This window comes from Kryptolebias marmoratus, linkage group LG8, assembly GCF_001649575.2.
Source record: "Kryptolebias marmoratus isolate JLee-2015 linkage group LG8, ASM164957v2, whole genome shotgun sequence".
Classification (NCBI taxonomy): Eukaryota; Metazoa; Chordata; class Actinopteri; order Cyprinodontiformes; family Rivulidae; genus Kryptolebias; species Kryptolebias marmoratus.
This window is the reverse complement of record NC_051437.1, coordinates 27,691,285-27,707,954: the sequence shown is the minus strand read 5'-3', so window position 1 is coordinate 27,707,954 and position 16,670 is coordinate 27,691,285. Positions and strand designations below refer to the sequence as shown.

Here is a 16,670-nt window from a genome sequence, read left to right as displayed (position 1 = left end):
CTCCTGCAGCCCCTGTAGCTCCTAAGGCTTCTGCGGGTCCTGCAGGTCCTGCAGCTCCTGCAGCTCCTGAGGCTCCTGCAGCCCCTGTAGCTCCTGCAGCCCCTGTAGCTCCTGCAGGCAAAGTGCTTAATGAGGGATTCCCCCAAACCCGATGCTGCAAACTCAGGATTCTTCCACGAGGAAACAAAGAACTAAAGAGCAGAAAACAGGCATAACGTTTATCCCTCCAATAGCATTTTATAATAGGAGGAAAAAATGTAATTCACTGAAAAATGATGTAGTTTAACTTCCCAGGTTAAAACACTGATATCAGCTTCCGTCCTTCCCTCCAGATAAACAAGTCATAAGATTGTTCAGTAAAATATACTGTACATGTTTTTGTATTTTCCTAATCATACTCCATGTTAAACATCAGAGAACAAGAACAAGCACTTTGTTTTTTCTTCTGCTCATAGATTATCAGGTTTACAGTGAGTTCAAACAGAACTACAGATAATCAGCCACAATAACAGACAGCGAGAGCAAATATCTTTTAAACAAAGTGAGTCGGTGATGAGCTGCTGGGTGTCAATCATTTCCTCACTTTGCCTGTTTTTATCTAATAAAGTGGTGACAGCAGCAGTGGAATGATAGGATTATTACAGGTTTATCTTATAGGGTCATTTTTCACTGTGAGACATGAGAGAGGCATCTAAAACCCACAACAAAAACACTAAGTTTAGATCTTTAAACACTGAAACTGGAGATAAACTGATATCTGTATCTTTCAGCTGTTTGGGAGGAAGTAAGGCTTGTGTGTCAGTGGTGATTAAAAAATAAATTTCTATTCTAATTATACTTTTCTCTTGAAAGCAAGACCTGAAAGCTGGCTGAAACTCAGTTTGCTCATACAGTGCACTACAATTTAACATTACTTTTAGACAAATAAACAGACTGATTTAATCTTAGCGTACATTTTAAAGCAAGTTTTGAATATTTGATCAGTCCAAAAGCACAATAACAAAAAATATTTGCCTTTATTTATTCAAAAGTAGCAGAGTTATTACCTAAATGTCTCAGAGTTGAAAAAAAAAAGCTTAGTTGCTGCTGATTAAAGATAATTAAGCAGCAATATTTGGGATTATTCGGAAGAAACAGCTTTTTTTGATTCATCTAAACCCTTTTCAATAAATTTGCCCACTTCTTTTTAGGATTTTATGGAACCAGAATGGATTGCAGCGTGCAGTCTGGAGAGGTTCTCTTTAGTTAGTTTGTTCTGATTGTTTTGAGCCATGTTTGGAGTCATGTTTTTCAGCACAACCTCCCAAATGTGAATTTCAAGTAATATTTTACTTTATTAACACAACAGACCTAAAAATCACACAAAAAACATAAAATCCGAGTGGAAATGTCTTTGTTTTTTTTACTATAAGAACCACAAACATACCTAATGAAATGTTTTCACAACTTAGAATGCAAATATAATCAGTAATATTCATAAACATGTGAACAAATTGAGCAAATAACAAAGTTATATAGACTTTCTCCATTTAAATGATGATAATTTCTTAGGTGTTTTTTAGACCAAACAATCAGGAGTTGTAATAAATTGTCATAAATCCTTTGGGCCATGAATATAAACAGTTTCTGTCCAAAACACACACATTCTTAGTTTGGGTCATTTTCTGTGTCCTGTTCATGCAGGATCATTCAGATGCCTGAATGTGCTGTCATCTTTTTACAGAAACATCAGACCTGCTGACTGTCCTGTTTGTTTCTGATAACACGGCTGCGTGTGTGTCCGCATACGGAGCGGGTAGTTTAATCAATTAAATTAAAATTAATTAAATTAATGACGTTTCATCGTGTAAAATGTTAGGGAACACATTTAACAGACTGGTGTGAACGCTGTTAGTCAGACCATCAGCAATCAGATCACCCTAAACAGAAATAACATGCAAGGTGGGAACAGGGCCTTCTTTCTGTGATTAGAATGCTAAAATCCTCGTTTGTCCGACTGGAACAGTTTAGACCACACGTGTCAAACAGAAGGCCCGCGGGCCAGATCCGGCCCTCTGTAACATTTCATCCGGCCCTCTAGTCTGGATCAGATCGAGTCTCTGATTCTTATTTTGCTTAAAAAAAACTGAAGTTTTCTCTGACAGTGACTTAGAAGCCAACAATATATAGTTTTAATTTCTGTATGATCAGGTTTTTGTCTGTTTTAATGTTAAAAAATTAATTTAAAAGCTGAGTGAGGTGTAAGAAATGACTGCTAATGATGAGCTTTTTGAAGTTTGATCTGTTTGTCTGTGTTCATTAAAGTCTGTTTGCTCTAAATTCTGTATAATCTGTAACTGGGAAAAGGTCATTGATATTTCTATATGAATGATTTCACATAATACATCTAAAACCAATTAATTTATGTAATTTTTAATAAATATTGATTGTGATCGGCTAGGACCAAATTTTTAATTTTGGCCCCCTTGTGTCACTGGGTTTGACTCCCCTGCTTTAGACCCCGATTGTCAGTTTCGAAATCATGACACTGTGTGCGTTTTTTGTGTTATTTGTATGTGAAAACTCTTGCCTTCTTGTTTGGTTTTTCTCACCGGTGAAGTCAGGGTGCAGCTCTTTGTGTGTGTGTGTGTGTGTGTGTGTGGAGGGGGTAGTTGAAGTGATTCAGCATCTTTTAACAAAACCACCAGAGATCCCCCAAATAAAAAAAAACAAAACGAAACAAATCTCCACCTCTGCTCCTCGCCGCAGCTACGCCACGGTTTACTCATCCGCTCATTCCCAGCGGAGTGACGCGCAGGGCCCGATCAACAGGGTGTACTTCAACACGGAACATTGTGTTTATTTTAAGGATAGGAGCGGCTTCACGTGGAGTTCAGCTTCTGGGGTGATAAGCAGAACTAATGCTGACTAATTTGGAGGAACCGCTCCGACCCAGTTCACAGAAACACATGGAGCCGCAGCAGAATGAGCCAAAAACTCGTCATGACGTAAAAGAAATTTAAAGTAAATTAAAAAGGTGAGGATATCTTAAAGGATTTTCATTGTTTTCTGCAAACTCAGCCAGTCATGACGAGTTCAGGAGACCCAACGATGACACAGTCTGATGATTCATTCATGTATTTAAAGACTCCTACAGCTTCAGGGGAACAGAAACAGCAAAGGCCAATTGGTCTTATGAAACAACAATGTGAGACAGAAATTTCCAAAGTTCTTGGAAATTGTGTTGTGCAAATTTCTTCGCTCCCATCCTTTTTTACATCAAACCTTTAAAGTTAAACCACAGAGCTTTTGTAAAACGTGCAATGACGTTTACATTTCGTCACCTTCTTAAAATAATTGCCTAAGTCATTTTTTGCAATGTTTCAGGAAACACAAAAAACTGAACTATTTGTTGATTGTTGAGATGATTTAGGCAAAAAAATAATTTTTGAAAAAAAATGACTTAGGCAATTATTTTAAGAAAGTGACGATTTGATTTATTTTATAGCTTGGTTCTCGTTTCCAGCACTAATTATTATTATTATGATTGCTAAAAGTCAGGTAGGTTTGATTAAACTCACGTGTGTGCGTTTCTGCTTGTCAACAAGTTCTACTTTAACCCTCTCAGGCTCAAATTAAGTTCTAGTAACAGGAAAAATCAGATATGTTGTTGCAACGCCTGCCTTGAGAGGGTTAAACCTTTCGAATAACGTAGTGAAGTGAAGGGAAATTTATTTATATAGCACCCCTCAGCAACAAGGCGACTCAAAGTGCTTTACAACACAAGAACAAAATGACAGACAAAATACAAGAGAGAAAACTAAACTAAACAACAATTAGGCTAACGATATCCAAAATATGAACTAAACTGACAGAAATAAAAACATCAATGCAGTATAATACTAAGAGGTACCAAAAAGGCCCGCTCACAGCCAATATAAATATGATAATACTAAGGAGGTCAAAGTTATAGAATCAAACACAGAGATAAAATAAATAAGCCAAGATCTAGAACATGACAACGCTAAGTAAGGTGCAGGATAACTAAACTACTAAAACATGATATCACTAAACTAAGGCACGAAGAATCCAGCTAACAGTGCCAATGCTAAGATAATTAAATTGATAGCCACACTTTTTACTCCGGGTTGGTGACCAACAGGAAGCAGCAACGTGCCGGCACGTTTGTGAGAGATGTAGTGTTGTTTGTAGTGTTCATCAAGACAAAAAAAAGACAAAAAAGACAATTATGATTCAGGAAGGAGTCAATTAAAGATCGATTTACTCCCCCCTTTTCTACCTTTGCTCCACTATTTCTTGTGGTTTATAGTTTTTTAAAGAATTGTATATTTAGTAACCTAATTTATTGGTTTTTCAGACTTTTCAGCTTCTGAGCCACAAAAAAAACAGTTAAAAGAGTTAACGGCAACCCCCATTATATTATTTTTATTGATTTATAACAACAAATTTTATCTCTCATAACAATTATGGCACATAAATCTAATTAACAATCATTTCTGAACTTATCTTTGTTTCTGTGAATCATCTCAGAACTTTAAACTTGATGTTTTGTCTCAACCCCAGCTTTGTGAGCCACTGATCTAATCTCCCTTAAATGTAATTATTATTTAAATGCATTCAGGTTTTCCTGTTCAAAGCACAGTTCAGATGTGTTCTGTGGAGCTGTTATCAGTAATCAGTATCTTACCTGCAGTAGAAGTCGTTCAGAGCATCATCGGGTTCGATTATCCGATGGAAGTTCTCCGAGCTAACAGCTAATCCGAGCAGATTTATTCCACACTACTGAATAAACCTTGACACTGTCATCTTTTGCATTATTCTGTTAATTACATAGAAACATTTGGTTATTTATGCTGAAGACTGTGGTCCTTAACCAGTAATAATTCATATAAAAGTTGGGTCACAAAACATATAAGGCTGTGTAAAAATCAATAATTTAGAATTTGCCTAAATTGCCAGAAGATATTTTCTTTTTCCTTTGCATGACCTTTTAAATTATTTTCATATGAGCCATTATTGTTAACGATCCACAGCGGAGTCAGTTTTCAGTGTAAAAGATAAAATAAATATAGTATTCTGTGTAAATAACATTTGATAAGTGTTTGCATGAACCGCTGTGGAATTCTTTAGAAAACCTCAGCCTGATGTTCCAAACCAATAATGCTCTGAGCAGTTTCTACTGCAAGTAAGATATTGATTGCTTATAACACCGTTTCAAAAAATCTAAACCTTTCTTTTTTATGATAAGCAAGAACAGAATCCAGTTTCCTTACATTCTTTATTTACTTCCTCATCAAATTCTGCTGATGGAAAGTTCAAAATGATTTGCATCAAATGCAAATGTGCTTCGGCTCAGAAAGCGCTCGGGTATCTGTACTTCTGCTACCTTTTGTTGTGTTTCCGTCTTGTTTATTTTCGTAAAATCGTGAAAACAGATGGGAACAATGAGCAGAGGAAACGGCGAGGACGCTTCACTTCCGTCGCGGTGAAATGATGTAAACGAGTTGTTCCGTTCTGTTGCCTGTGGGGATCGTTGGCATTTGCTCTGTGAGCTGCAGCCAAGCGGAAGAACATTACGTTACTGGGTCAGCGCCCACTGTGCCCCGTCCCCGCTGCGACTCTGGGGCCCAGCGGCGTTAGACGACGGGAGGACTGAAGTCAGAAACAAAATCTGCTCCAGTGCTGCCCCTTTGTACCGCTTACAGATTCTCATATATGTTCTCATGCATGCAGCAACCTTGAAGTCAGATAAAAATAATTGGATATTAAAAAAATAAGAGGTTGAAATACCTGCTCAACCCTCCTGTGGCCTTCGGGTCAAATTGACCTCTCTTCCTCAGTTACGAGGGCTTTCTGTGTTGTTATAACTTCGTGCATACCCGTGAAGACCCTGCTATCACCTAAAAAAGTTCAGCCCTGCACCGGGTCTTAGCAAGCTCTTAATATGGTCTTTGCACGAAGAGCATTTAATAAAACCTAAAATAATCTAATTTTGTTATGAATTTAAGCAAACTCCCAGCAAATAAAACGGCATTTTCAAATTCTCTGTCCTGACACAGAGTTTTAATTCAAGATGAAGTTTAGTGAAATTCCAGAGGTACAGAGAAACATTATAAGCAAATACAGATCAATCATGTATAATCTAAATGAAATCATGAAACTAAACATATCTAAACATGAGCTAAAACAGTCAAAATAGTAGCTAAAATACTCTAAATATCTAAAATCATGATAAAGTTAAAGCTGAACTAAACAACAATCAGGCTAAAACAGTCAAAATATGAGCTAAGATAAACTAAATGTGCAGGAAGGCTAAATAAGCTAACCTAAACTGAATCATGACAATGCTAAGCTAAGGGTACAGAGTGACTAAAAGTACCAAAAAGGCCCGCTAAACATCCAACATAAGAATTACTAAGATAACTAAACTAAAATCACGAAGATGGCAGCTACTACCACACCAGATCTTAGCTCCATGATTGGATAATTGGTTAAGTTAAAAGCAATTTGTTTGTTTTATAAGACAGTCGAAAATGTGGAATCAGTTGTAGATGATTACTTTCTGAGAGAATTCGTTCTGATCCGTCTGCTGGTTCGTGGAATATTTTGCTAAATGGCACAGAGACACACACGGACCTTCGGCGGCGGGCGATAAACCCGCTGAGCCGGTTGTTCCTGACATTTTACCATTACTTACAGTTCTTTGTTGCAGCAGGCTAATGCTGGTGAGTTATTCATTCTGCACATGAAATTTCAAAGCAAATACAAACAGAGAAACAGGCAGATTTGTTTTATTAAAGTTTGACTCAGTAGAAGAACAGACCTGTTTATCATCAACCCATTGGAACTGTTTTGTCTGTTTTTCTATGGTTGAACATTTATGAAGTATGACAGTTTGACAAACAATGATCAGTCCCTCCAGGATTTCACGGGCATTTTTTGTGATAGTTGTGGCTAAAATGCCTGATTTCGCGGGGCATTTTCCTAAAAGTTGCAATTTTTTTTACTAAAATTAATAAACAACCATAACTTTTAATATACAAACCAAAAATACTTCCTAGTTTTGTAAGATAATTCCCAACAAACATTGACATTCTCAAAAGGTGCTTTATTTGAGAACTTTGATAGCTTCTAAACTGACGTTCATGAGCATTTCTGGATTGTCCCTGGTCTGCAGCTCTCCTCACATGTTTTGCAGACACAGTGTTTGTCGATGCGTTTATGTTCCATGATTACACTGCAGGACGTGCAAAACAGCTGCAGCTGGGGAGGAAACTGGTTTGCTGAAATCTTTGTGGGCAAATGTGAAGCATTAGCGCACATTTTGGCTTCGGTCGCTGCTCCTGCACGCTCCCGGCATTCTGATGTTAACAGGAAGTGACGTCACGTGTCTTCTTCCTGAGTTATTTGGGGTTATTTAGTGTTCCACGCTACACAAACCCACAAAGAAGAGACTAGACCGCAGAAACGGTGGCGAATCACTTTAGAAACAATAAATATTGGGTTAAAGTTGCCGGAAAGTTGCTGTGTTTTGGGCAAAGTTGCAAAAAGTTGCGATTCCGCGGGGTTTGCTTGATTTTGCGTTAATAGTTGCGATTGCAAAATCGCAAAATCCTGGAGGGACTGGTTGGAAGTTATTTATTCTGCTTCTCTAGCAGGATCAAAACCTTGGTGCAGAATTAAATAAACCGAGAACACCGTCTTTCAAGTTCACGCACCGAGTTTACAAAACAGAGAACGTATTTTCCTTTCTGCCGCCGCCCCTAACCAGGGTTTATAAAACAGGAAGTTGGATCAGCTTGTGTTCCGACAAGAAATGCAAATATGTGTCACTTTCTGAGACATTTCACACCTCAGAGACAATTTTCATTGATGCATCATGAATCGACTTAGACATTTTTGGTTTAGAATATCTCGGTTTATCTCGGCTTGCAGTAATCTCACAGTCCTCCGTACACAGAAGCTGCGTGTTCTGCTCAGATACGGACAAAGGACAGACACCTGAAACACGAAACCTGGAAAACGCTCAGGGTCAACAAGGCCGAACGCACAATGCTGCGATCGCCTCATTTAAGAATGTAAACTGTTCTAATTTTAGGATAAAAGAGCTGGTTCCTGGGATTATATCATTTCTGGAGGCAAACCAGAGACCTGTCCTCAGCTGACTGAGTCCAACAGTTTGTCTTGTGAAGAAAACGTCAGCAGATCTCTGATTTTGACCGTTTAGGGCAGAGGTGGGCAATCCGGGTCCTGGAGGGCCACCATCCTGCAGGTTTTACTTGTTCCTCTGCTCCAACACCTGATTTGAATCAGTGTGTGATTAACAGGCTTCTGCAGAACATGCAGAGGTGATTTAACCTCTGAATCAGGTGTGTTGGAGCAGAGGAACAAGGAAAACATGCAGGATGGTGGCCCTGAGGACCAGGATTGGACACCCCTGGTTTAGGGTTCATATCCGCTCACTTTATTAGGCTCACCTGCTCGTCCCCATTCAGTTGTCTCCACGTGATCGGCTGATTAGCTGTTAGAAATTAATTAAACAGGTGGACCAAAACAATATGGCTGGGGAGTGTAGTTTAATGCAGTAACAAGTAAGTCAGTAAAAATTTATTTATATAACACATTTCAGCAGTAAGGCATTCAAAGTGTTTCGGCTGTTTTTTGCAGTTTGTTCCAGATTGATGGTGCATAAAAACTGAAAGCTGCTTCTCCATGTTTGGTTCTGGTTCTGGGGACACAAAGTAGACCAGAACCAGAAGACCTGAGTGTTCTGGAGGGTTGATACGACGATAATAAGTCTTTAATCTGTTCAGTGATTTATAAACTAAAAGAAGTATTTTAAAGTCTATTCTCTGAGCTACAGGGAGCCAGTGTAGGGACTTTAAAACCGGGTGATGTGCTCCATTTTTCTGGTCTTAGTGAGAACACGAGCAGCTGCTGCAGCTGTCTGATTGAGTTTTTTTGGCAGACCTGTGAAGACACTGTTGCAGAAATCGAGACGACTAAAGATGAACGCGTGCATCATTTTCTCCCGGTCTTGTTGTGACATTAGTCCTTTAATTCTGGAGATGTTCTTCAGGTGGTAGAAAGCCGACTTTGTAACTGTTTTTATGGTCTGAGTCCATTACTGCAGCCAGGTTTTGGGCCTGATCACTAGTTTTTACAAGTGAGAACCTTAAAGCTTCAAAAGCCTTGGTGTATCAAAGGAACAACTCCAGATTTTAAAGCAATTCGAAGATAAAAAGCAGAGGCAGAATCCAGTTATTATTAATGACAACTCCTTACTGTGATCGGACTTTGAAAAAAGAAATAAAGAGATGGAGAATCAAACATCAATGGAGAGGAGGGGGGAGAAAAAAACAAAAAGCAGAGTGAGAACTTTTCCATTTCTGGCTTCAGAACAACAAACAGCGCCGCGGGGCTTTGTTGGGACGGTGACCTGGTTCCACTTCCAGGCCCCTCCCACACCCGATCACCTCATCATCACCTGATATTAATCCACTCCCCGCTTCTTCTTCTTCTGATGCCTTCACACGCTTCTGACTCGCACAAACAGGAAACAAGCTCTAACCTCTTTTAATTGGATTTCAGAGTCCAAACCTTATTATTCCCACTGATTATGAGCTACCTGCTGCTCGTTTTTATTTCTTGTTGTTCAGCTGTCGGGACATCACGCTGTGATGTTCATGTTGGGTAATGAGCTGAGGTTTCTGATGCTGGCACTGAAAAATGTAAAACATCAGAAGAATTTGAAGTTAAGTTATAAATGAAAACCTCCGAACTGTGTCAACTCTGCCTCAGCCATCTTTTTTTTTATGTCTTATAGTCTGTTCCGACTCAGAAAATGAGTAAACTTTCAGTTCAATTGGGAGTAGTGTGCTATTACTTTTGGTTATGATATAGTTAGCTTCATTTAAAACAAAATTTACCAAAGAAATACACCGAGATCTCCTCAGTTCCTTCAAACAAGTCTCCTCTCTGGAGTCTGATTCTGCTCTAGTTTTGTCTTCTTGTGCAACTTTAGCTTTTAACTATCGTTTTACCACGTTTAGCTTCCATTCTGTCACTTTAACTGTTATAGTTTTCCTACTTTTGGCTACAGTTCTGCTATTTTTAGCTCCTTTTTTAGCGACCGTTTTGCAGTAACTACAGCCGTTGCATTCAGGAGTTGAAACCTGAGATCCAGCTGCAGGTGAGCAGCTTTTCTCAGGTGGATTATGTGGGTTGGAAACTCCCCCCTCCTGTCTCCCTCCCTCCCTTTCAGTCTACAGATTTACTCTGATCAGGGACACGAAGGTGGGGGCGAGTTTGCCGAAGTGCTCGCTCAGCATTAGACGATAAGAGGCTTTTGGAGACGAACATAGCAGCAGGGATGAACACCCTTTTGGCTGATTCTCACTTTGTCTCTTCATCTCCTCAGGATGGCTTTAGTTATATATTAAAGAATTAAAAAGGTAGGAAAATGAAAAGATAATGTTGTGTGATTGAGCTGAACTGTTTGTAGTGATTGTATCTTATTCATAGATGTTAGCAATTGGCGTGTTAGAATGTTTATATCCACCATTTTGTTTAAAGTTATACATTAAGGCTATTTTTACCTGAAACAATTTGATTGGTTTGTCCAGATGAAATCTTGCAGGAAGTTTGTAATATTCTACTCTACATTATATCTACTAAGTTCATGTTCAGCTGCTGGATCTCAGCGGTTTTCGACATTTTAACCAAGAATTGACTTTTTTGAGGGCCCTGGGATGGACTTGCAGGTAAAGAAAATGAATAGATGGATGGATTTTGGTTAATAATGACAGTTTCCCCTTTTTGCTCATGATCTTTCCTTTTCATATATGTTTGACCTGGTTTCAGTTCAGTATGTGCAGCCATCTTTTGTGCAAACAAGATCGAGTTTTTCTGGTTCTCTTTAACATGACAGTCATCTGGGTCATGTTCTATTGCTAAAGGTTTGTTGTCATATATATATAAATATATATGCAGGAGCTGCAGGAGCTGCATGCTCGGTGTACAGTTTGAGTGTCAGCAGGACGTTGTAGTTTTAGGGAGAAATTTGATTTGTTTGTTGTTTTCACCTTTTTTGTGCATGTAAGAGATTTACTGGAGTTATAAACTAAATTTGAGATGGTAAGAGTCTGTTCTGTCATTTTAGGAAACGGTGCTCGCAAATTCACAAAAATGTCGGCGTTGATGTGCAGCAGGTGTTGTGCTTTTAGTGTGAATGGGGAAAAAAACAGAAACACAAAACTTGGAACGGAGATGAGGTTTAGGGGCCGTCTACTGTTACAAAATCAGGCTTTAATTTTCTGTAACATCCATAGAATTGTTTATTTCTAAACCACATCAGATATTTATGAATGGGACATTTATTCTCATGTTAACAGTTGTTCCTAAACACTTGTCCACTTCAGAATACGACTTGTATCGATTCAAATTCTCCTTTTCTGCAGCTGACAGGAGGGCAAACCCCAAACGACTGGATAAACTTAAAAAACGGGATCTTACAACCTAAAATTATATTTCTGCTGCGATGGAGGCTGAGTAGGAATATTTAGGCTTTCTTATCGTCGATCATTCTTGAACAAAAACTGTTAAAAATAATTTTCTTTGATTAAAAACAAAAGGTTAATGTATTATTTCTGGTACCAGAAATAAAAAATACTAAATTCACCTCCATTTTTAACTTTTAATAGTTTGAATAAGCTGACTTTTGAGGACATCTGGCCTTTTTTAAAGGAAATTTGCAGCATAAGAAAATGTTTTTGCAACATCGAGTTATTTATTTTCTAGCATAAACTCAAAATAAATGTATCTAAAATGTTCACAAGTGAAATATTTCGTTTTATGATGTCTGAAATGTCAGCGTGACTCATGAGGAATGCAAAAATAAACTGGAATTGACTTAAGTTAACAGGTGAAGATAAGGTCTCGAATGTTTAAACCAGAAGCTATAAAAGAAGCAAAGATTTGTGGAAATCAGTATAAGTTTACGATACTTATCTGTTATTGTTTTCTCATCCTTTGAGTTAATCAGTAATCTGTTCAGACTCACGCCTGCCATTCATTCACATTTTAAACTTCCTTTGCCTCGTTTTTCCTTTTGTTTTCCCAGGATGCCGTTTCCCAGCAGCTCTCCGTCCTCCACCGGCTCGTGGAGCTGAACGGGCGAACCCTGAGTAATATTCAGCACTGCGGACTCATGCACAAGCCAATAAAAGGATGAGACCAGCTGAAGTTTGACCAGATCAAACCGATTATCTCAGCTTTCCTTTATTTTTGTATTTGTGGTGATAAACCCGAAGCCTTGGTTTCCCCTCAGCTCATAGATCCCTTCAGGACCCTTAAAGTACCCCTCAGTGGGGGTGATGCCAGTGTTGCTGAATGCCAACGCCTCTTTCAGCTCCAGACAGGAGCTCCTGGACTTGCAGGACGGTCTTCACAATGGGGGTCCCTCTGTGGACACCTCCAGTCCTGAGGATTCCCTAACAGGAAGCCCCATTGGCTCTGGTCCTAGAAGCCCCGGCAGACCGGGAGCCGACGGGCCGATGGGGCCCCACATTTTCACGAGGGCTTCGATGTTTCGCGGGCAGTTGTACGGAGGGGACATGCAACCGATCCGAGAGGTCCCTTTGGGGGAAAAGCTGATCTCCAGCGACTCGGACCAGCTGTGTGGCTGGGGGGCTCTGATGCCCAAATTCATCCAGGCTTTCAACACCCCGCGCTGGGTGCTGTTCTTCCTCTGCGTGGCCTCGTTCCTCCAGGGGATGATCGTCAACGGCTTCATAAACACCGTGGTGACCTCCATCGAGCGACGCTTCGACCTGCGCAGCTACGAGGCCGGGCTCATCGCCAGCTCCTACGACATCGCCACCTGCCTCTGCCTGGCCTTCGTCAGCTACTTCGGCGGAACGGGGCACAAACCCCGCTGGCTGGGATGGGGGGTACTCATCATGGCGCTGGGTTCTCTGGTGTTTGCCTTGCCTCATTTCACCGCACCCCCTTACCTGGTCAACATGCCCGAGCAAACAGGAATGTGCTCTGCCAACCGTACCAGCCTGTGCCAGGACGCAGACGCCGGAGGACTGTCGGGTTATCGCTTTGTGTTCATGCTGGGGCAGTTTCTACACGGCATGGGCGCCACGCCTCTCTACACGTTGGGGGTCACATACCTGGACGAGAACGTCAACTCCAACTACGGGCCTGTTTACATAGGTGAGGGATTTTTTTGACAAATCCATAGAAGGACAGAGAACCAATTAACAAAATTAAACATAAAAAAGCAGTCTTTAAAATGTGGCTTTTGGTGAGTCTTGATTTTTAATGTAAAATGACATCCTTAAAAGTTAAGACGCGGTGTAAAAATTTAAATTAAAATAGAATGTGATGATTTGCAGAACTCCTAAACTCATTTTATTCTTACATAGTAAGCATATTGAATATTAAATATAAGAAATGTTGGTAAAAATAACATTATTCTGACTTTTATAGCAGCTAGCAACTCAAATATGATGAGACAACGCCATATTTTCATGTTTAACACCACAAAGCATCTTTTAACAGTCTTAACTTTATCATAATTATAGTCGTAAATGGGTTTAACTTTTAAATGAAGCAAATAATATTCACGCATTTTGGTATATGAAAAAACAAATCAAGTATCGAGTATTTTATGAATTCAGTGACTTTATTTCTTATTACTCCTAGCTCAAATATATTACTGACTAAGATGCTGAGAGTTACAGCAGTAATTCTATTTAGAAATGAACAAGAACACATTGTGAGGCACTCAATTAAGCTTTTGATGAGTAATTCTATGGTAATCAACTCATTAATTACAAATTTTCCTCCCTTCATTTATGTATTTTTGTACAGAGTTGAAGACGTGTTGTAGAAGACAATGTGTCCGTTTTCTCTTTCTCTAGTTTCAAGTTTCTGCATTTTTCCTGTGGCTCCTTACTGACTGAGCTTCTATAAAATAAATGTTATAAATGTGCCGCGACTGCAGAGGCGTAAGGACCAGGACGCAGCAGTCCTGTCGGGATGTCACCTGGAGGAGAGTGTTGGATTCTCCGTTTCCTCGCAAGAGTCGCAGACGCCCGCGGTCTTCTCGCTTGAATTTTTCTTTCAAAATAGTTGCAGGCAATTCCAACTTTTCTCAATTTTGTTTCCTTAATTCTGGAGCGCTCGAGCTTATTTTTCACCCCCTCGTGACAGAAGACATCGGAGGCTCCAGCCCTGAATGTCCAGGCCCAAAAGCTGGTCCAAATCAAAGTACTCAACTATAGTACTTGAGTAAAAGTATTGATACTCATGGTCAAATCTTACTCGGTCAAAAATGTACTCAAGTTAAAGTACTGAAGTACTCCCTTTTAAAAATACTTAAGTATTCAAAAGTACATGCATTTAAAAGCACTTAAGTATTCAAAAATACAAATTAAATGTTGTAATATCAGTATGTTGCAGAGTAATTTTGCAGAAACTTTTAACTTTCAGAAACCACCTGATGTATTGATGCGTAGAAACACTCTGCTGCAACTTCTACACCACCTGCAAAGAACTTCAGCAGAAAAATGCAACAAAAAAATAAGGATTTATTTGTCTAAAAACACAACAAATTAGAATCTTAATTCTCCTCACACTTTCACTATGGAGCTGAGGTTTAAGGTTGAATCTGTTCCCACGAAGTAACGACCAGCTTCCTGGAAATGTAGTAGAGGGAAAGTTATAAGTTCCCCCCTCAAAAAATTACTCAAGTAAAGTAAAGATTCTCTAAAAATGTACTTAAGTACAGTAATCAAGTAAAAGTACTCTGTTACTGTCCACCACTGCTAATTTTTAAATTGAATCATGAACCTCGGTTCGGACACCAAATGAAAATGGTCTAAAACACAGTTTTGCAAGCTGTGCACACAAAATTAGGACGTATTTTTCAAAAACACAAACACTCAGAATTCAGTAAGAGTACAGAAAATATCTATTTTCTCAGAGCTTTCCTGGAATTTTGAGTAAAAGCCTTTAGTAAAAGTAGCTCTCTTTGATTTTTTTTGCAGCTGCTTGTCCAGAGTTAGTGTAACTGTCAGCTGCTTTTATTAGGTTTGCCACATTGCAACACTCTGTCAGTCTTGTTGATTAACTTTAACGTGCCAAAGTGAGTTCTTTCTTTTCATGATCAGCGTTCGGGTGTCTCCATAATGATCCTGCAAAACGTAGCAGATAATGATCACAGGACTGCATGAAATCGATGTAACGGATATACAGAAGCATCCTCAATCATATTGACGTGCATGCACAGACGAACCAACACAACAATTACTGTCATTATTTTATTATCATGAAGTGCCAGCCCCAGAGAATCTGAGAATCGTGTTACTTTTTTCACACAGTAAAACTGCAACCCAAGGACACCAAACCCAACAAACACAAAACCGAGAGTCTTATTTCAAACCTGTTTTTTTTTTATTCATGAAACACAAACATTCCAGCTTCGCAGTTCAGAACAATGGGGCCCTTTTAACCCGCAGAACAAGAGGTGGGTAGGAAACAGGAAGTAGTTGTGCTGACACACCCCGGTTCTGTGTTTGTGGTTTCTCGTTCCCTCAGGGATCTTTTATACCGCAGCCGTCGTGGGTCCTGCAGCCGGCTACCTGCTGGGAGGTTACTTCCTGAACATCTACACAGAGGTCCACCTGACGTGAGTTCATGATGCAGCAAAACTAACATCATAGGTTTAACATATTATATATATTTCTTTAAGTTTATTTGACTAACGTGTAATAAAATACATCTGTCTTGTTACAAAACACAAGAACAGACGAGACAATTGCACAAAAAAACAAAAAGAACTCCAGAAAACAACAAGACGGTGGTCTATTGTACAGTAAATTACATAAAGGTGAATTAAATAATACTCGGAAAGAACTGACCAAAGAAAAATAAACCAGAATATACAGGAATAAATTTAAATCTATGAGCTGGATTTTTATTAAACCCTTGAGGATTTGAATTTGACCTCTTAGCTTTATCCAGGAGTTTTGTTTGTAGATCAAAGTTGTTTAAATTTAATTAAATTAATGACATATTGAGCCCTTAGAGGAGTTTTGTTGTAAATTAACGGAAGAATAATTGAATGGAACGATCGAGATTATGAAAAATACAACTGATACAGGAAAATAAAGTAGCTGATTGGAAATGATTGCAAAAGATAAATCATGTATGAAAGAATAAACTAACTCCAGGCTGGTAGAGGCAGATCCTGAGCCCGGTTCTGGTTCTGGTTCTTCCTATTAAAAGGGAGTCATTCCTTTCCACTGTCGCCTTTTTCTTTGCTCAGGATGGAGGACTGTGTTAAATGGATGTTTTAATCTAGTCTGCTGGTTTTTCATAGATAGAGAACCATTTTTTGTGATTGTTGCGGCTAAAATGCCTGATTTTGCGGGGAATTTCCTAAAAGTTGCAAATTTTTTTTACTAAAATCAACAAACATCCATAACTTTTAATATCTAAACCAAAAATACTTCCTAGTTTTGTAAAATAATTCCCAACAAACATTGACATTCTCAAAAGCTGCTTTATTTGAGAACTTTGATAGCTTCTAAACTGACATTCATGAGCATTTCTGGATTGTCCCTGGTCTGCAGCTCCCCTCACATGTTTTGCAGACA

At 39.1% G+C, this 16,670-nt stretch overlaps 1 protein-coding gene across 3 annotated transcripts in view; it reads left to right on the top strand.

Annotated features, from left to right (window-relative positions):
• slco4a1 (solute carrier organic anion transporter family, member 4A1) overlaps positions 1–16,670 on the top strand; it is a 27,716-nt gene that overhangs the window by 1,837 nt on the left and 9,209 nt on the right. The window contains exons 1-3 of one of the 3 annotated variants that reach the window (XM_017433484.3): positions 10,306–10,454; positions 12,122–13,221; positions 15,610–15,700. In XM_017433484.3, the coding sequence (XP_017288973.1) occupies positions 12,375–13,221; positions 15,610–15,700 (938 nt within the window). In that variant the 5' untranslated portion in view covers positions 10,306–10,454; positions 12,122–12,374. Of the gene's footprint in view, positions 1–10,305; positions 10,455–12,121; positions 13,222–15,609; positions 15,701–16,670 lie in introns of those variants that run through there. The other 2 variants (XM_017433485.3, XM_037977074.1) reach the window with 2 other exon arrangements.